We start from the raw sequence: 20464 nt of genomic DNA, 5'->3' as shown, positions 1-20464 counted from the left end.
TTCTTTCTTTTCTCTCTCTCTTCTTTAGATGGAATCTTGCTCTGTCACCCAGGCTGGAGTGCAGTGGCATGATCTCAGCTCACTGCAACCCCTGTCGTCCAGGTTCAAGCGAGTCTCGTGCCTCAGTCTCCCTGGGATTACAGTGGGATTACAAGCATGCCACCACGCCCGGCTAATATGTTGTAGTTTTAGTACAGATGAGGTTTTGCCATGTTGGCCAGGCTGGTCTCGGGCTATAGGCCTCAAGTGATCCACCCGCCTCAACCTCCCAAAGTGCTGGGATTACAGGCGTGAGCCACTGCGCCCAGCCGAGCTGTCATTTTCTAATGACCTATAAGCAATGATCCCACCGAAGGATCCCTGTCTGAAGCATTTTCTTGGGGAAAGTGGAGAAAAAAAAAAAGAGCGAAAACAACCACAACAGGCTGGGTGCGATGGCTCACACCTGTAATCCTAGCACTTTGGGGGGCTGAGGCAGGCGGATCACTTGAGGTCAGGAGTTCAAGACCACCTGGCCAAGATGATAAAACCCTGTCTCTATGAAAAATACAAAAATTAGCTGGGTGTGGCAGTGAATGCCTGTAATCTCAGCTACTCAGGAGGCTGAGGCATGAAAAACACTTAAACCTGGGAGGCAGAGGTTGCCATGAGCCAAGGTCCTGCTACTGCACTTCAGCCTGGGAGACACAGTGAGACTCCATCTCAAAAACAAACAAAACAAAGCAAAAAACACCAAAAAAACCAAGAACGATGCTAAATGGATTTGTGTGTGTGTGTACGTGTGTGTTTTGCTACCATATTTTCTGTTCAGTAGGGTCAATATTTATTTTCCCATAGAGAATGTCCTCTGAAGCCTTAAGATATGTTCTCTATGTGGAACTACTTTTTATTATACTGAACCAATAATTGAATATCAGCTATGTCATTTTCATTTAAATGTAAAATTTTGTTTTTTGAATATATAATTTCTTTATTGGGTTAAAAATTCAAAAAATGCTTTTAGTGAAAAAGATACCCTCCAAATCCTGTCCTTCAGCTAGCTATACAGTATCATTTCTTGTAGGAAATCTGTTTCGAATTCCTTGTATACCCTTGATTCTCAGATAAATACACATACATAATTTTTCTTTTTTATATACAGATTGCATCATACAATATACTCTTTAGCACCTTGCCTTTTTAAAAACTTAACAATAGATCTTGCAGATGGTTGCATTTTAGAGCAGAAACACTTTCTCATAATTTCTTATAGCTATATAGTCTCCCATTGTATGGGTATAGCATTCAACCCATTCCATATTGATTGACTTTTAGGTCATTTCCAACCTTATGTTGTAACAAACTATACTGCAGCACTGTAGTGTGTATATGTCATTTTGCACATGTGTGAATATATCTGTGGGATAAATTATTAAAAGTACATTAATGGATATAGCCAAGTTTCCTTCCTAATTGTTGACAATTTATACTTCTACCACATGTGTATGAGTATCTTATTTCCTTACACTCTCACCAATAATATAAAATATTTTTAATTTTTTCAGTCTTATCGATAGATGAAAAATGGTTTCTTAGTGCTGTTTTAACTTGCATTTATCTTATTACGAGTGGCACTGAATATCTTCTTATTGGATTCCCGTATGTGCTTCCCAATGCCTTTTCATTCATATGTATAGACAATTTATATTGTACTTGCTGTGACCTGTCTATTTAGGCTGTTGTCCGTCAGGTTGTTATTGATTTGTAGTACCTCTTGATATATTATAAACATTAGTGCTTTGTTTGTAAAATAAGCCACAAATACTTCTTCCCAGTATGTCCTTTGTTTTGCACATTGTTTGGGTGGTACTTGCTATGTAGATTTTTAATGTCTATGAGGTGAATTCATGAATCTTTTTAAGTTTATTGCCTCTGGATTTTGTTTAGTTCTTAGGAATGTCCTCCTTATCCCAAATGTAAAATATTTGGTAATAGTGTCCTCTGGCATAGTTTGGGTTTTCTTTTTTACATTTAAATAGTATTATTTAAATGTATTCTTGAGATGTGATTTGATTTAGGTCGTTAAGTATGGATCAAATGGATTTCTGTTATTTTAATTTTATATATATATATATCTTTTTATTATACTTTAAGTTCTAGGGTACATGTGCACAACACGCAGGTTTGTTACATATGTATACATGTGCCATGTTGGTGTGCTGCACCCATCAACTCGTCAGCACCCTTCAACTCGTCATTTACATCAGGTGTAACTCTCAGGGTATATATATTTTTTTAACATAGTTTTATTTTTTTCTGGAGACAGAGCCTCTGTCACCCAGGCTGGAGTGCGGTAGTATGATCATAGTTCACAGCAGCCTCAAACTCTTGGGCTGCAGTTATGTTCCCACCTCAGCCTCCTGAGTAGCTGGGATTACAGTTGCACACCACCAAGCCTGCATAATTGTTATAGTTTTTGTAGACAAGGGGTTTCACCAGTTGGCCAGGCTGGTCTTGGACTCCTGAGCTCAAGTGATCTGCCCACCTTGGCCTCCCAAAATGCTGGGATTACATTTGTGAACCACTGTGTCTGGCCTGCAGTGATATTTCTGTCAAACCTAAGAAATATACTGGGGATAAATCCAATAAATATAATAAAATAAAAAATTATGATCAAGGACACTTAGATTTAATGTTGAATCAGAGACCCTATAGTAGAGAAAAATACTATAGGTAATATATAAGGCCAATCATTGGCCCACTAGATGGAAAACTTTTATAGCTAACCCATGGGAAGTTTCAGTCCTGTCTTAATTTATTAAGTATTACTGAATGTACACTGGAAAATATAAACATAATTAATCAGAAATGTTTTAATGTCTTTTCATTCTGTTTTGGACTTGAGGAAATCACGTTTTAATGAGTTGCAACTATGCTAAAGTCATAGATTCAGCTATTTTGCACTGAAGGAAGTACACAGTTCTATGACAAAAAAATTTAAATTAAATCATATCCTCCAAGCATGGTGGGTCATGCCTGTAATCCCAGCACTTTGGGAGGCCAAGGTGGGTGGATCACCTGAGGTCTGGAGTTTGAGACCAGCCTGGCCAACATGGTGAAACCTCGTCTCTACTAAAAATACAAAAATTAGTTGGGCGTGGTGTAATCCCAGCTACTTGAGAAGCTGAGGCAGGAGAATTGCTTGATCCCAGGAGGTGGAGGTTGCAGTGAGCCGAGATGGTGCCATTGCATTCCAGCCTGTGCAACAGAGCAAAACTATTCTTTCTCCAAAAAAAAAAAAAAAATTGTATCCTTAAGTTATGATTTTGTTGGAAATTTTTTTAAATAGATATCAGTGTATTCAAAGTAAATTAGCTCTTCCTGGTGATTCAGAGCAACAGTCAGGCAAGCTTTTTCTATAAATGGCCAGATAGTAAATATTTTATGTTCTGTGTCATGCAGTCTCTGTCAAAACTACTCACCCAATGATTACAGTGCAAAATTAGTCAGAGGGAATACATAAATGATGGGTACTGCTCTGTCCCAATAAAACTTTATTTAAAACACAAAATGAATTTTACATAATTTTATGTGTAAGAAAATATAATTTTTTTTGGATATTTTAGAGCCATGTAAAAATGATTCCTGGCTGGGCGAAGTAGCTCACACCTATAATACCAGCACTGTGGGAGGTGGAGGCGGTTAGATCATCTGAGGTGAGGAGTTTGAGACCAGCCTGGCCAACATGGTGAAACCCCGTTTCTACTAAAAATGCAAAAATTAGCTGGGTGTGGTGGTGCACGCCTGTAATCTCAGCTACTGGGGAGGCTGAGGCAATGCTTGAACCCGGGAGGCAGAGGTTGCCGTGAGCCGAGATCACGACAGTGTACTCCAGCCTGGTCAACAAGTGCAAAAATCCGTCTCAAAAAAAAAAGATTTCTAAACCACGACCTATACAAAAAACAGGCATGAGAAATTGTGGAAGACAGTGTGGTGATTCCTCAAGGATCTAGAACCAGAAATACCATTTGACCCAGCAATCCCATTACTGGGTATATACCCAAAGGATTATAAATCATTCTATTATAAAGACACATGCACACATATATTTATTGCAGCACTATTTACAATAGCAAAGACTTGGAACTAACCCAAATGCCCATCAGTGATAGACTGGATAAAGAAAATGTGGTACATAGACACCATGGAATACTATGCAGCCATAAAAAAGAAGGAATTCATGTCCTTAGCAGGGACATGGATGCAGCTGGGAACCATCATTCTCAGCAAACTAACATGGGAACAGAACCAAACACTGCATGTTCTCACTGATAAGTGGGAGTTGAACAGTGAGAACACATGGACACACATCTGGGCCTGTCGGGGTGATGAGCAAGGGGACGGAGAGCATCAGCACAAATACTGAATGTATGCAGGGCTTAAAACCTAGATAAGGGGTTTATGGGTGCAGCAAAACTCCAGGGCACAGGTATACCTATGTAACAAACCTGCACATTCTGCACACGTATCCCAGAACTTAAAGTAAAATTAAAAAAAAGAAAAAGGGTTAGTCCTATCCATGTTCTAAATAGTACAAAACTTTAGCAAATAAAAGACTGTGTTTTATTAGTGCATGAATGGAAAGACAAATCAATGGAATAAAATAGAAAACCAAATATTCACCCACATATATGCATAAAAATTTAATATTTGATAAAGAAGATGATTCAGATTAATGTGGAAAAGGCAGATTACTCAATCAGTGAATGAGTAATCATTGTGATAAACCAGCAAACCATTTAAAAATCCATTTGAGGTCAGGCAAAGTGGCTCACACGTGTAATCCCAGCACTTTGGGAGGCACAGGAAGGAGGATTACTTGAGCCTAGGAGTTTGAGATCAGCCTGACAAGATGGTGAGACCTTGTTTCTACAAAAACAAAAAATAAAAAATTAGCTGAGTGTGGTGGTGTGCACCTATAGTCCTGGCTACTCGGGAGGCTGAGGTGGGAGAATAACTTGAGCCCAGGATTTGAGGTTGCTGTGAGCTATGATCACACCATTGCACTCCAGCCTGAGAGCAAGATACACAGCAAGAGAGTTCCAACTGAAGGGCTTTGATCTTTAACTTATAAAAGGGATTTTTCTCTATTAATTAATTAATTAATTAATTATTGGCTGCCAGATAGAGTGGTAAGGATTATTCTATAGTATTAGTTTTTTGATACTCAATAGGGCCAGAATTACTGCATATACATTTTGATCATAAATTCTTTGATGCTTAATATTATATGACTTGGAAAGTGCTATAAATGAAAATAATCAAGATATACTTTGTGCTTGTCACTCTTGAGGTTTTATATGATAAAACATTGGTTACCTACAGTTCATTCTCCCTCCTTGGAAAGTGGAACACTGCTGAGCTCAATCAAAATGAGAGAAGTATGTAAAAGGGACCAGAATCATGTAGCATGCTTTGAACAGCTAGTAACAGGAAACACTGGTCCAGTTGGATGTTAGAAACACTGGTCCAGTTAACATGTTAGGATGTTAGGCCAGGCTGGTCTCAAACTCCTCACCTCAGATGATCTAACCACCTCCACCTCCCACAGTGCTGGTATTATAGGTGTGAGCTACTTCGCCCAGCCAAGAATCATTTTTACATGGCTCTAAAATATCAAAAAAAAATTATATTTTCTTACACATAAAATTATGTAAAATTAATTTTGTGTTTATAATTCATTTTGTATTATTGCCAATGGCAGGCATTCCAGGCATATTACGCCAAGGGCTCCCTTTCCACCTTGTGTTGGCTTCCTTTTCAGGTTGGTAGCAAAATACTTGTAGCCATTTCCAAAATCATATCCTGTCATAAACACCAGGAGAAGGAAAGAAGATATGAGTCCTTTTTTGTGTCTCTTTTCAGAAATGAGACAACCTATGCCCGAAGCCTCCTTTAGGTTTTACTTCATTTCAAAATTGGGACATGTGCAATTTCCTAAAGCAATCACTGGCAAGGGGAATTAGATTATCACGACCAGTCTAAACTAATCACCTGGAATTAAATTGATGTTAGAAGTTAGTGTCCATCAACACTTAACAGGATTCTATTTTCCTATGTTTTGATGTCATGTGGGAGTTGAAAAACTGCAACTGTCAGCCAGAGATTGACAGAGTGATGGAGCCACTGAATAAGAAATGGATTTATGACCTGGGAACATGAGAAGCCATGCTAAACGAAACCCATACATATGAAGCTGTCAATTTCTCATAGATTATCTATTTGTTCACATATAAAGAATCTTGAGAAACTCATGTAGGATACAATAGAAACTATATTTCATTTGAGTGCATATTCATTAACATTTTTCTATTTTTCTGCTTTTTAAAAACTCTACAATCAGGCCAGGTGCAGTGCCTCATGCCTACAGTCTCAGTGCTTTGGAGGCTGAGCCAGGAGGATCTCTTGAGCCCAGGAGTTTGAGACCTACCTGGGCAACATAGCGAACCCTGTCTCTAAAAAAAAATAAAAATAAAAATAAAATAAATAAATAAAAAATTAGTTGGTTGGGTTGGTGTAGTTCCGTAGTCCTAGCTACCTGGGAGGCTGTGGCAGGAGGGTCGTTTGAGTTCAGCAGTTTGAGACAGAAGTGAGTTATTATCATGCCACTACTCTCTGGCCTGGGCAATGGGGCAAGACTCTGTCTCTAAAAGCAAACCAAATAAGAAAAACAAAACCAAAAAATCCTCTATCATCAGAAAATTATCAACACTTTTGGTTTCAGATGTGCCCATCTTGCTGTGAGTCCACATCCAGCAGGCACAAAGCCAAGAGCACCAGGGCTCCTCTCCTTGCTGTGTGTGTGCACCTTTCCATGAATATACGAAATAAAAATGATTACTTACTCCATGTGTTACACTTGCAAACCTTGCCTTTTTTATTGCTCTAAAATATGACGTAACCAAGATTGTGCACAAGTAGCATTAGACAACTCACTGCACAGTATTTCTAACTGTGTTTGTTGTCCTATGTGGTACTTTGGATAATGTTATTTTCATAATTATGCATGAATAATTTTTCCAGGGCCACCAGCTGGTCCTAGCTGGCTGCCTTCTCCTCTACCCCTGCTGACTACATAAGTGATTTGTTATTTTCCAAAGATAATTTTTTAAAACATTTATATTCGGGGATAAGCGTGAAAGTTGGTTACATAGGTAAACTAGTGTCATGGGAATTTGTAGTACAGATTATTTCATCACCCAGGTATTAAGCCTATTACTCACTATTTATCTTTTCTGCTCCTCTCCCTTTTCTTACCCTTCACCCTCAAGTAGACCACAGTGTCTATTGTTTCCTTCTTTGCATCCATAAAGTCTCATCATTTAGCTCCCACTTGTAAGTGAGAACAAGTGATGTTTGGTTTTCTCTTCCTGCATTAGTTTGCTAATGGCCTCCAACTCCATCCATGTTCCCGCGAAATACATGATCTCATTCTTTTTGTTATGACTGCATAGTATTCCAAGGTGTATATGTACCACATTTTCTTTATCCAGTCTGTCATTGATGGATATTTAGGTAGATCCTGTGTGCTTGCTATTGTGAGTCGTGCTGCAATGAACATTCATGTGCATGTGTCATTATGGTAGAATGATTTATATTCTTCTGAGTATACACCCAGCAAGGGGATTCCTGGGTCAAATGGTACTTCTGCTTTTAGCAGCTTGAGGAATCACCATGCTGCTTTCCACAATGGCTAAACTAATTTACACTCCCACCAACAGTGTATGTGTTCCCTTTTTTCTGCAACCTTGCCAGCATCTGTTATTTTTTGACTTTTTTAAACATAGCCATTCTAACTTGTGTGAGTTCGCATCTCATTGTGGTTTTGATTTGCATTTCTCTAATGATCAGTGAAATTGAGCTTTTATTCATATGCTTGTTGGCGCATGTATGTCTTTTGAAATTGTTTCTCATGCCCTTTGCCCACATTTTAAGGAGTTGTTTGTTGTTCTCTTGTAAATTTGTTTAAGTTCATTATAGATACTGGATATTAGACCTTTGTCAGATGTATAGTTTGCAAATATTTTCTTTAGGCTGTCTGTTTATTCCGTTGATAGTTTCTTTTGCTGTGCAGAAGCTCTTAAGTTTAATTAGATCCCATGTGTCAATTTTTGGTTTTGTTGCCATTGCCTTGGTGTCTTTGTCAAGAAATCTTTGCCCTTTCCTATGTCCAGGATGGTATTGATTAGATTGTCTTCCAGGGTTTTTATAATTTTGGGTTTTACATTTAAGTCTTTGACCTATCAAAGATAATTTTCAATGTTGAATCTGATTTTTCTCTTTAAGAGACTGGGTGTCCCTCTGTTGCCCACGCTGGAGTGCAGTGGCATGATCATAGCCCACTGCAACCTTGAACTCCTGTGTTCAAGCAATCCTCCTGACCCAGCCTCCTTATCTGGAATTACAGAGCCACTAAGTCGGTGAATCTGATTTTTTTAAAGCTTTAACACAAAAATTAAATGGTTGCTTAATTTTACCAAAGAGGTAGTATTTGAGAAAGTGATTATCAACATGTACACAAAGCTATGTAAAAGATGAGCTTTGTCAGTAGAAATCCAAGCATCTTGATCACACTGGTGTTACTTATAAATAAATGTTTTGAAACTTAACATTTTTTGTTGGACCTGGTGGCTCACGCTTGTAATCCCAGCACTTTGGGAGGCCGAAGGAGCCGGAGCACCAGAGGTCAGGAGTTTGAGACCAGCCTGACCAACATGGTGAAACCCCATCTCTACTAAAAACACAAAAATTAGCCAGGCATGGTGATGCGTGCCTGTAGTCCCAGCTACTAGGGAGGCTGGGGTGGGAGGATAGCTTGAACCTGGGTGGCGGAGGTTGCAGTGAGCTGAGATTGCGCCACTGTACTCCAGCCTGGGCAACAGAGTGAGACCATGTCTCAAAAAGAAAAAAAAAAAAAAAGAAACAACTTTTTTTTTTTCCTCTCGACATAAAGCCAATACAAGGAAATCTCAGGAAATTAATAATTTATTTATAATTTTTTTTTCCTCAACAAAACCCCTCAAAGTTCAGACATTAGCACAGGCATGTAATACCAAACAGCTACAAAGGAGAGATGGAAACAGGAAAAGTCAGATGAATGGCGCTCAAAAGCAACAGTAACTAAGCACTTGAAAGTGGATTGGATTGTTGGTTAATATTTTTCCATTTGAAAGAATCACATGGGATTCTAGCTTCTTGCAAGAAGGAGTTTAAGTTACACCTGATGCTTCCCCTCACTGACCAAGGGGCTGGGATGTCTTGTTAACTCTCTCCTTTCGGTTTAATTGCATTCCATACTCTAATTTTCTCAGATTGTATATTCTATCTTATTTTTCCACCTGAGCAGAAAGAATTCTTTCTGTTTACTTCACCCCACTTCTTTCCTCTGAGAAAAGGCAGTCTTCTCCAACAGGAGAAAGAAAACCAGGAGGAGAGGAGAGAAGAAGAGAGAATATGAGAGAGAGAAGAGAGAGGGAGAGGTGTGATGGAGTGTTAGACTGGATGACAGAGGGGAGCTAGAAGGGGGATGCTCCAGGCTCTCAATCTCAGGACTGTGGAAAATGATTTTCCAGGAGATGCACATGTGGTCTCATATTTCTCACAATAGTTCACCTAGGGTTCCCTCCTTAGGTCTGTCTCCCACTACCAAAACCCAATATAGGCAGTCTCGCTGCCTTACCTGGAGGGAGGACCAGGACCTGGGTCTCTACTCCTGTCCCTGCACAGATTCATTTGAGGCATTTACATTTGTGACCACTCTTGGGGGAACAGCCTGCAACAGGAAAGGAGTGAGTGGATGTTGGTGTTTTTCCAGGGCCACCAGTTGGTCCTAGCTGACTGCACCCCCCTCCCCAACTACATACACTTCTTTGGGGGCAGAAAGTTCCTCTCTCAGCTGAGGGGCCTATGGGTATTACTCAGGGAGCAGCCTCAGGTTGGGGTAACTGCTCTTGTTGCTGCAGGAGGAAGAGGTGGAAAGACACTGGGGGAAGTACTCAGTCTGGAATCTGATTTTTAAAAACATTTTTTGGGAGCCACTTGCCCAAAGTCTTGAAATCAGAAAATCCTAATGGCGCTGTCTTCAAAATACATCCCAGATGCATACATTTCAACCACTAATACTCTATTCTAAAACATGTTGACTTATCTTTTTCTCTAAAATTCAAGCCCAATGTCCAAAATAATCAAACGATTAGGATGCCTTTTATTTTGGTTTCTTGAAATGACCACTGTTAATAAAAATATTTGTCTTTGGGAGGCAGAGTCTGGCGGATCACCTGAGGTCAGGAGTTCGAGACCAGCCTGACCAACTTGGAGAAACACCGCCTCTACAAAAATACAGAATTAGCTGGGCATGGTGGCGCATGCCTGTAATCCCAGCTACTTGGGAGGCTGAGGCAGGAGAATCGCTTGAACCCAGGAGGCAGAGGTTGCATGTGTGCTGAGATTGTGTCATTGCACTCCAGCCTGGGCAACAAGAGTGAAACTTGTTCTCAAAAAAGAAAGAGAAAAATTTGTACTTTTAATCAATATACAAAAAGGAATATTCAGGTTTGCTTGATGTTCTGCAAATTTTGAGTGACTCAGACAGAATATGAGTGTTCTTTTGGTTACCAAACTTAGAATAACATAAAAAACTGTAGGAAGAAAAGTTTTTTTTTAAAGGTTATTTCTAGTAAAATGATGTGTACTTCTAAAGTTAAAAAACCTTGTTTACTATATAGACTGACATATAACTGTTAAAACTTGATTATAAAGATGAAATTGTCTTTGTCAATTATGAATTAGTGACATTCATAATATACTTTATGGGGTAAATTAAAGTCCCTGGGTATTTGTTAGCGGCGTCCTTAACTTTCATGACAACTCTCCTTCTCTTACTTGAGAAGGAAGCGTTCGTGATTATTTGTTTTATGGAACTATCCATGCTTTGTACAGATAATTTGGAAAGTTTTTTTTTTAATATTAATGTTTCTTGTTAATGATTAATGTTTAAATGTGTAAACTAGAATTTTTCAAATATTCTATGCGATCACGATTCTAAATTTACCGTTAGCGTATGATCTTCTCCCATAAGTTAAAATCGGCTCAAGTGGCTGAATTGTTCTCCTTCATTTGGCGAAGGAGAGAGTAAAAGAGGAAAAATTTCTGAGTGATGGAGAGTCCTGCTAAAAATAAATAAATAAATAAATAAATAAAAGCAAAGTATTTATATAGACAGTAGATATGTGATTGAGTTGGTCCGTATCAGAAAACTTTAGAAATTGAGAGGTTTTCTGATCTCTTGTGGAAGTCTCATTAAAAATGGCAAGAAATTGGCTGAGCACAGTGGCTCATGCCTGTAATCCCTGCACTTCGGGAGGCTGAGGCAGGTGGATCACTTGAGGTCAGGAGTTGGAGACCAGCATGGTGACATGGTGAAACCCCATCTCTGCCAAAAATACAAAAATAAACTGGGCACGGTGGTGTGCACATGTAATTCCAGTTCCTTGAGAGGCTGAGGCAGAAGAATGGCTTGCACCCAGGAGATGGAGGTTGTAGCGAGCCGAGATCACACCACGCTCTCCAGCGAGGGTGACAGAGCGAGACTCTGTCTTAAATAAACAAAACAAAACAAACAAACAATAGCCCAAAGGCAAGAAATTAGAGAACTTTTAAAAGCTTTGCTATTACCTAAGGGGGTAGCCATATAATAAAATGGAGACTAATTTAAAGGGCAATAACCCAGAATCCTGAGGAAATAATTTGCCACTATGCTAAACAAGTAGCATTAACCAAAGCAGTTGCCATACTGATGGTTTGTAAATACGTTCTAGCCATTGTTTGCTTATCTCCAGAATGGATTGAGGATATTCCTGATAGACAGCCAAGGTTCTGATGATAAAATTGCGTGAATGTTATTCTGGACTTAAGGAGTTCCACTATATTCTTCAGTGATTGGGGGGAGGGGTTGTGGTACACAAAAGAACATTTTTTTTTTTTAAATATGAATAAACAATCTTGCTGTACCAAATGAATATTTAGAACAATTAGAAAGAAGGCCGGGCTTGGTGGCTCACACCTGTAATCTCAGCACTTTGTGGGGCCAAGGCGGGTGGATCAGCTGAGGTCAGGAGTTTGAGACCAGCCTGGTCAACATGGTGAAACCTCATCTCTACTAAAAATACAAAAAAATTAGCCAGGTGTAGTGGCTCCTGCCTGTAATCCCAGCTACTCAGGAGACTGAGGCTGGAGAATTGCTTGAACCTGGGGGGCGGAGGTTGCAGCGAGCCGAGACCACCTCACCATTGCAATCCTGCGTGGATAACAAGAACTAAACTTAGTCTCAGTGAAAAAAAAAAAAAAAGAACAATTAGAGAGAAAGAAAATGAATTCTATAAAACTAAATTTGAGAATGCTGTCTAAGACTTAAACTTCCATGGCTTGGGAATTGCTGTTAGCCTTGAAGACAATGACATCAACTCCTCCGGGAATCCATAGGCTTCTCCATACGTTAAGGAATTCACTTCTGTTTTTTTTTGTTTGTTTTTCATTTTTTTTTGAGACGGAGTTTTGCCCTTGTTGCCCAGGCTGGAGTGCAATGGTGCGATCTCGGCTCAACGCAACCTCTGCCTCCTGGGTTCAAGCAATTCTCCTGCCTCAGCCTCCCAAGTAGCTGGGATTACAGGCATGCGGTTCCATGCCCAGCTAATTTTGTATTTTTAGTAGAGATGGTGTTTCCCCATGATAGTCGGGCTGGTCTTGAACTCCTGACCTCAGGTGATCTGCCCACCTCGGCCTCCCAAAGTGCTGGGATTACAGGTGTGAGCCACCGCACCCGGCCAGGAATTCACTTCTGAACCTGTATTCTGCCATACTGCAAGCTCACATGTCTAAATACTACAAAGGATTCATTTGATGTGTCTAGCTTTTAATAGATAACAATAATCTTCCCCAAATATCCACCTAATAGCTTTGCATGACTAGAAATCTGAAGATTTCGTCTTTTGAAAAAGACTAAACATCTCAAAATCAGAGGAAAATCTACTGTTGGCCTTAATAAAAAGGAGATCATCAAGAAACCGTAAACTGAGAATTCTTAAGTATCTTCCAGAACAACGATTTTTGGAAGAAGATGACCAAACCATTGTCTTCAGATCAAGCTTTGATGACTCCAAGTAGATACGTCCATCCAAGACAGTAAAACAGGATACAAGTTCTGGTATCTTTGCCTTCTTTTTAAACTTTTGCTGTACTTAGCATTGTGCTTAAGCATTGCCTAGAGGGAAACCAAAAGTTTTTAAGATTCCTTCACAAACTTGGCCTGGTGAGATGGCTCATACCTATAATCCTAGCACTTTGGGAGGACCAGGCAGGCAGAATACTTAAAGCCTTGAGTCTGAGACCAGCCTGGTCATCGTGGTGAAACCCTGTCTCTACTAAAAATACAAAAATGCAGAAATTAGCTGGGCGTGGTGTCACCCGCCTGTAATCTCAGCTACTTAGTGGGCTGAGGCAGTGAGATGAGATCGGACCAATGCACTCCAGCCTGGGCAACAGAGTGAGACTCTGTCTCAAAGAAAAGGATTCTTTCACAAATGACGAATGACAGTTTATCTTGATCTTCTTTTTTTGTTTTTTGAGGCAAAGTTTTTTTGCTCTTGTCACCCAAACTGGAGTGCAGTGGCGCAACCTCAGCTCACTGCAACCTCTGTGTCTCCCTGGTTCAAGTGATTCTCCTGCCTCAGTCCCTCAAGTAGCTGGGATTACAGGCTTATGTCACCATATCTGGCTAATTTTTGTATTTTTAGTGGAGACAGGGTTTCACCATGTTGGCCAGGCTGGTCTCAAACTCCTGACCTCAAGTCATCCAGCTGCCTTGGCATCCAAAGTGCTGGGATTACAGGCATGAGCCATCATGTCTGGCCTCAATTTTCTATAGTAGAGAATTTTACCTGCCACCTAAGGAAAGGGAAAACTTTCTTATTTTTTTTTCTCAACTATAGCTATTGTTTTTGTTTTTTTCAATTTTTATTTAGCTTAAAATTTTTCTCTTAAGAGACAGAATCTTGCTATGTCACCCAGCCTGGAGTGTGGTGGTGTGATTCCAGCTCAAACTCCTGGGCTCAGGTGATCCACCTACCTTAGTCTCTGGATAAGCTAGGACTACAGGTGCGCATCACCTCACCCAGTTATTGCTTTCAGGTTTTCGTAAAGATGAAGTCTCACTTTGTTGCCTGGGCTGGTAGCAAAATCCTGGCTCACAGGATGACCTCAAACAACAAAATATGTCTGCTGACATTATTGCAATAATGTATTGAGTCTCTCCTTGCAGTGCTAGTCCTTAATCTTCAGTGACTCCTCAGCCTCCACTCAAGCAATGTTCACATGTTGAAGAATTAGTTGTCCTGCTCTCACTGTGATAAATGACACTTATACACCCCATACCCCTTTCAGTTTGTGCAACACTAAATCACTACTTTTTATGTGAATATCAGGTCCCTGATCATTATACAAACTTATCTAGTGTAATGTGGAGTGAGTTTTAGACTATTATATTAATAATATTTTTCAATATTTTAAACATCTACTCCCATAGGAAATGATGTTTCTCTGAGAAAGGTACCCAGACCTAAAATGAGGCAAGTATGGACTATTCAGAAGACCTTCCATGAGAGATGACCGACTCCCTCTTCATCTATACTCTGGGAGCTCCAATTCCAGTAATAGGAATAATATGACTAGAAAAGGTGATCCAAAATGTGTCTCTGGTCCCAGCAGAAATCAATAGATGACACTACTTCTTTTCTGGAGGTCCAGTAAAGTTTCATGGTGGTTTTGAATGATTTCATAGTTTTTGGTTTCTTCCTGGCCAGCCAAGGACAGCTTTTATTTGATAGCAAATGCTCTTTGCAGCACCTCCCTAAAACATTACTGTTCAGGCAGAACAGTGTTATGGCAAAGTTAAAAGACTACCTGTCTCTCTAGAACAGATTCAGATGGAGTTGGAACATGATTTCATGGTCTGGTTTTGAAATCGTCCTTTGTCTTTGCAACGTATTACTAGGATTAATAATCATTTTGTTTCTAGTAATTACCTGTATTTGACTAGTACATTCTATTCAGTCTTTTTTTTTTGAGATGGAATTTTGCTCTTGCCCCCTAGGCTGGAGTGCTATGGTGTGATCTCAGCTCACTGCAACCTGTGCCTCCTGGGTTCAAGCGATTCTCTTGCCTCAGCCTCCTGAGTAGCTAGGATTACAGGTGCCCGCCACCATGCCAAGGTAATTTTTGTATTTTTAGTAGAGATGGGGTTTCACCATGTTGACCATCAGGCTGGCCTTGAACTCCTGACCTCAGGTGATCCACCTGCCTTGGCCTCCCAAAGTGTGGGATTACAGGCGTAAGCCTCCTCTTCAGTCTTAAATGCTACTTAAATGCTACTGTGCAGTCATTATATTTTCACTATGTATATTTTGTAACAAAATGTGTATGAAAGACCAAATGTTTGCGGATGCAGAGAACATTCTCCCGATAACCTTGTGATTTGTGGATTCTGATAGTGGTATAGATCTCAACCTCATAGATGAAAGTCCTGATGGCTGACTTTATCTTTGGTAAAAGGGGAGGCTGAAAACTGAAAAATCACCCAAAAACTTGCAGTGGGAAGCTGACAGGCCAAGCTGAATCTTCCCTACCAAACATGAACGTCTCCTGCAATTTTATTTTTTTTATTTTTATTTTTTTTTAGACAGAGTCTTGCTATGTCACACAGGCTGGAGTGTAGTGGCGTGATCTCAGCTCACTGCAACCTCCGCCTCCTGGGTTCAAGTGATTCTCCTGCCTCAGCCTCCTGAGTACCTGGGGTTACAGGTGTGTGCCACCATGCCCCGGCTAATTTTTTGTATTTTTAGTAGAGACAGGGTTTCAGCATGTTGGTCAGGCTGGTCTGGAACTCCTGCCCTCCTGATCTGCCCACCTCAGTCTCCCAAAGTCCTGGGATTACAGGCATGAGCCACCGCACCCGGCCGCAAAATATGTTAAATACTCAAGATTGCTCAGTGATTGTCACTCAACGAGATGTAGAAAGTCTATTCTGGCATTCTATGACAGCTCGGCCGGGCATGGTGGCTCATGCCTGTAATCCCAGCACTTAGGGAGGCCGAGGCGGGGAGATCAGGAGGTCAGGAGATCGACACTATCCTGGCTGACATGGTGAAACCCAGTCTCTACCAAAAAAATTACAAAAGATGAGCCGGGCGTGGTTGGTGGGCACCTGTAGTCCCAGCTACTTGGGAGGCTGAGGCAGGAGAATGTCATGAACCCGGGAGGCGGAGCTTGCAGGGAGCCGCGATTGCGCCACTGCACTCCCGCCTGGGCGACAGAGTGAGACTCCCTTTAAAAAAGAAAGAAAAAAAAAAAAGAGTACATTCTGTAACTATATTTCAAACCAGAGATAACATTCAGCAATGAAGACCACATTAGTCTCTCAACTTCCTAGATAAATTTACCAGAATAATTACCAAATTGCCCCATTTTAGAGAACTGGCTCCTACTCCTTAAACGCGCCTTAGACTGCCCTACTCAACTCCTACAATGGGCTCCTATTACACTATCCTATCAAGTTTATTTTCCTGTGTTGTTTGCTCTCCCTTGATGCAACAGACCAAATAAACCCAGTCGTGTTGGAATACACTGTGTGATCATTGGGTGGCTGCCGACACCTGTGCAAATCTAGGGAGCTCATTTGGAGGCTTCCTGCCCCTCCATACCCTCAACCCCTGCCCTGGTTCATGCCAGTAGGCATGCTCCAAAATCCTTTGAATTTAGAGTGAAGAAAAATTCCTGATTCCGGGGCATCAGAAAGCCAAGCACTTATCAGATGATTAAGTTTGACTTGAAAGGATTAAGCTCAGAGCAGATAATTACTTGGAATGAATTATCTTGGGAAGACCTACGGGGATTGGACACCCACCCTAAGGTGGATCAAGGGGCGGGTTGTTTGGATTCCTTATTAAGCACAGAGCCTAGGCCCTTCCTCGCTTTTCCAAGTCTTTTGCCAACCAGTTTCTTAGACTTTCCCCTATTCTGAATCAGGTGGGGGCAGAGCATGGACATGGGAACAGGTGCTGTCAGCAAGGAGCCGTGGTGGACCCTGCCTGAAAACTTTCATGCTCCAATGGTGTTCCACATGGAAGAGGACCAGGAGGAGCTCATCTTCGGTGAGTGGCCTTTGCCGACGTCCCCTCCTTCATCTGTTTATTTGTATTTTTTTGAGACAGATTCTCGCTCGTGATCTTGGCTCACTGCAACGTCTGCCTTTTGGGTTGAAGTGATTCTCGTGCTTTAGCCTGCAGAGTACCTGGGATTGCAGGCTCCTGCCACCATGCCTAACTAGTTTTTGTGTTTGTTTGTTTGTTTTGAGACCGTCTCGCTCTGTCGCTCAGGCTGGAGTGCAGTGGCGCCATGACGGCTCACTGCAAGCTCCGCCTCCCAGGTTCACGCCATTCTCCCGCCTCAGCCTCCCGAGTAGCTGGGACTACAGGCGCCGCCATCACGCCAGCTAATTTTTTGTATTTTTAGTAGAGATGGGGTTTCACCATGTTAGCCAGGATGGTCTCTGTCTCCTGACCTCGTGATCTGCCCGCCTTGGCCTCCCAAAGTGCTGGGAATACAAGTGTGAGCCATTGCGCCTGGCCTAGCTTTTTTTTTTTTTTTTGAGATGGAGTCTCCCTCTGTCACCCAGGCTGGAGTGCAATGGCGCGATCTCGGCTCACTGCAAGCTCCGCCTCCCGTGTTCACGCCATTCTCCTGCCTCCGCCTCCCGAGTAGCTGGGACTACAGGCGCTCGACAGCACGCTTGGCTAATTTTTCGTATTTTTAGTAGAGACGGGGTTTCACCGTGTCAGCCAGGTGTGTGTGGAACTCCTGACCTCAAGTGATCTACCTGCCTCGGCCTCCCAAAGTGCTGGGATTACAAGCGTGAGCCATTGCGCCTGGCCTAGCTTTTTTTTTTTTTTTTGAGATGGAGTCTCCCTCTGTCACCCAGGCTGGAGTGCAATGGCGCGATCTCGGCTCACTGCAAGCTCCGCCTCCCGTGTTCACGCCATTCTCCTGCCTCCGCCTCCCGAGTAGCTGGGACTACAGGCGCTCGACAGCACGCTTGGCTAATTTTTCGTATTTTTAGTAGAGACGGGGTTTCACCGTGTCAGCCAGGTGTGTGTGGAACTCCTGACCTCAAGTGATCTACCTGCCTCGGCCTCCCAAAGTGCTGGGATTACTCCCAAAGGCATGAGTCACTGCGCCAGGCCGGCCTCCTTCATCCCCTTCTGGGTTTTCAATCTTCCCCTCTCCTCCCACCTTCATGAGTCACACATCCCTACCCTCAAGGCCACTTCCCCATCCCCCAAAGACTGGTGGCTGACAGTTCCTCTTCTCACCTCTTGTGCTTCCAGGACTTGGGGACACATACCTTCGCTGCATTGAGCTGCACAGCGACACCCTTATTCAGCTGGAGAGTTGTTTTACAGCTACAGGCCAGACTCGTGTGACTGTAGTCGGACCACCAATGGCAAAGCAGTGGCTGCTGCTCATGTTCCATTGCGTGGGGAGCCACTACTCCAAGTGTCACGCTCAAGGTAGGTATCCTTGGCTGAACTGTGGAGGGGAGGGCTTGATGGTGGAGTTCTGGCTGTGTTGTGTGGCATCTTGGATTCGTGAAGAATCCCTTGTGTGGCCAGGGAATCCAGGTGCTCTTCCCAGAATCCACTGGGAAGGGAAGGGCTCATTTTTGTGGCATGCAATTGCTCAGAAAGGAAAGGGTAGCAGGGAGAAGTAAATGGGTTACCTTGGAAGACCTGGGCTGGGGTGACATCCTCCCTGGAATCTTCCTGGTGGAGTCTGGGCCTACCAAGGGCCCCAGTAATGGACTGTGGTTCATCAGCCCCGGGCAATTCTTTTGCAGGTCTGAAGATGCTCGAGCGTGTCCGAAGCCAGCCCCTGACCAACGATGACCTGGTCGCCTCCATTAGCCTGCCACCGTACACTGGAGACTGATCTCCCCTGGGAAGCGGGGATGAGAGGAGAAGTCTTGGTTTCACTTTTGCTGAGAAAGACATGAAAAGCACTGAAGAAAGTTTGAATCTGTCGCCAGACCTGCCCCTCTCAGGCCTTCTAGGCATGTGTCTGAGGCAAATCTCCTGAATGCAAGAAGTGTTATTGGCAAAGCAATCCAATAAAATAAGCTACCTATGATGCAAAGCCTTCGATGTGCTGTCCTCTTTCCTTAGGATGAACTTATTCAGTCCTGAAGGGGATTCTCTGGACAAGTGCTGAGGTCTGGGGAGGCCCAGCCCAGGGAAGGAGCTGGGTACAAAAGTCAGGGCTTTCAGGAACTGCTCCTCTCAGGCCTGGAGCCTGGTTAGGCTTCTCTGAGTTGAGTGAAAACAGGGGCTTCTGAAAAGGGACCCTCCTAGGATCCCCAGGGTTTTCCTGGACCTTGAAGTGCACACAAATGGGGAGAACGGAAAGGTGGGAGGAAGGGTCCAGATAGAGATGGAAAGTGTTCCCACCCCAACTACCTGGTGAAATAGGCAACCAGGGAAGCTGGAGAATATGAGGTAGCCAGCATTGTCCCTGATTGCCCAAGTTTGTGGGTGGGGTGAGAGTGGAGGGGGTGATTTTCAGGGAGCTAAGGATTCTGAAGTCCCTCAAGCCATGAATTAAATTGACTAGGAAGGCTTCCTGAATTTCCATTGAAGAACTTTATCCGATTGCGGAATCTACATCTTTCTGTAGCCAAAATTATGGCATGCTAAACCTGTCCTCAGTAGAACTCTTCCTCTTCAAATTTGCCATTTCTCCAGCAGTCTGTATCTTATAATGAGGCAATTGCAGTACTCTCCTAGGAGAGTGACAATGGTGACTTGGACCAGAGTGGAGTGGTAGACGTGTTAGGAAATGGTTGAATTTGGAATCTATTTTGAAGCCCACAAGATTTGCTAATTACATGGTTTTTAGAAGGCCAATTACCAAATAGAAAGGTTGGCCTGGCGGGGTGGCTCACACCTATAATCCCAGGACTTTGGGAGGCTGAGGCAGGCAGATCACATGAGGTCAGGAATTTGAGACCAGCCTGACCAACATGGAGAAACCCCATCTCTACTAAACATACAAAAGTAGCCAGTCATGGTGGCGCATATGCCTGTAATCCCAGCTACTTGGGAGGCTGAGGCAGGAGAATCCCTTGAACCCGGGTGGCAGAGGTTGCGGTGAGCCAAGATCACGCCATTGCACTGCTGCTGGGGTAACAAGAGCAAAGCTATGTCTCAAAAAAAAAAAAAAAAGAGACAACAGAAAACACATACTTAGGAAGGTCATATTCAGACATCCCAAACTCTCCACTGAAAACAGTATGCCTGTAATCCCAGCTACTTGGGAGGCTGAG

The 20464-nt window shown here is 42.4% G+C and overlaps 1 protein-coding gene across 1 annotated transcript; it reads left to right on the top strand.

Moving 5' to 3' along the window:
• Positions 1–16773: 16773 nt before the first annotated feature.
• Positions 16774–19278, top strand: KHDC1L (KH homology domain containing 1-like). Its single transcript, XM_011944427.1, has 3 exons — positions 16774–17240; positions 18474–18656; positions 18983–19278. The coding sequence occupies exons 1-3, from the start codon at positions 17129–17131 to the stop codon at positions 19072–19074; spliced, it is 387 nt and encodes a 128-aa protein (XP_011799817.1). The 5' UTR covers positions 16774–17128; the 3' UTR covers positions 19075–19278.
• Positions 19279–20464: the final 1186 nt, after the last annotated feature.

Source organism: Colobus angolensis, unplaced genomic scaffold (genome assembly GCF_000951035.1).
Source record: "Colobus angolensis palliatus isolate OR3802 unplaced genomic scaffold, Cang.pa_1.0 Scaffold231, whole genome shotgun sequence".
Classification (NCBI taxonomy): domain Eukaryota; kingdom Metazoa; phylum Chordata; class Mammalia; order Primates; family Cercopithecidae; genus Colobus; species Colobus angolensis.
The sequence above is the reverse complement of the archived record's forward strand: the minus strand, read 5'-3'. Positions and strand labels throughout refer to the sequence as shown.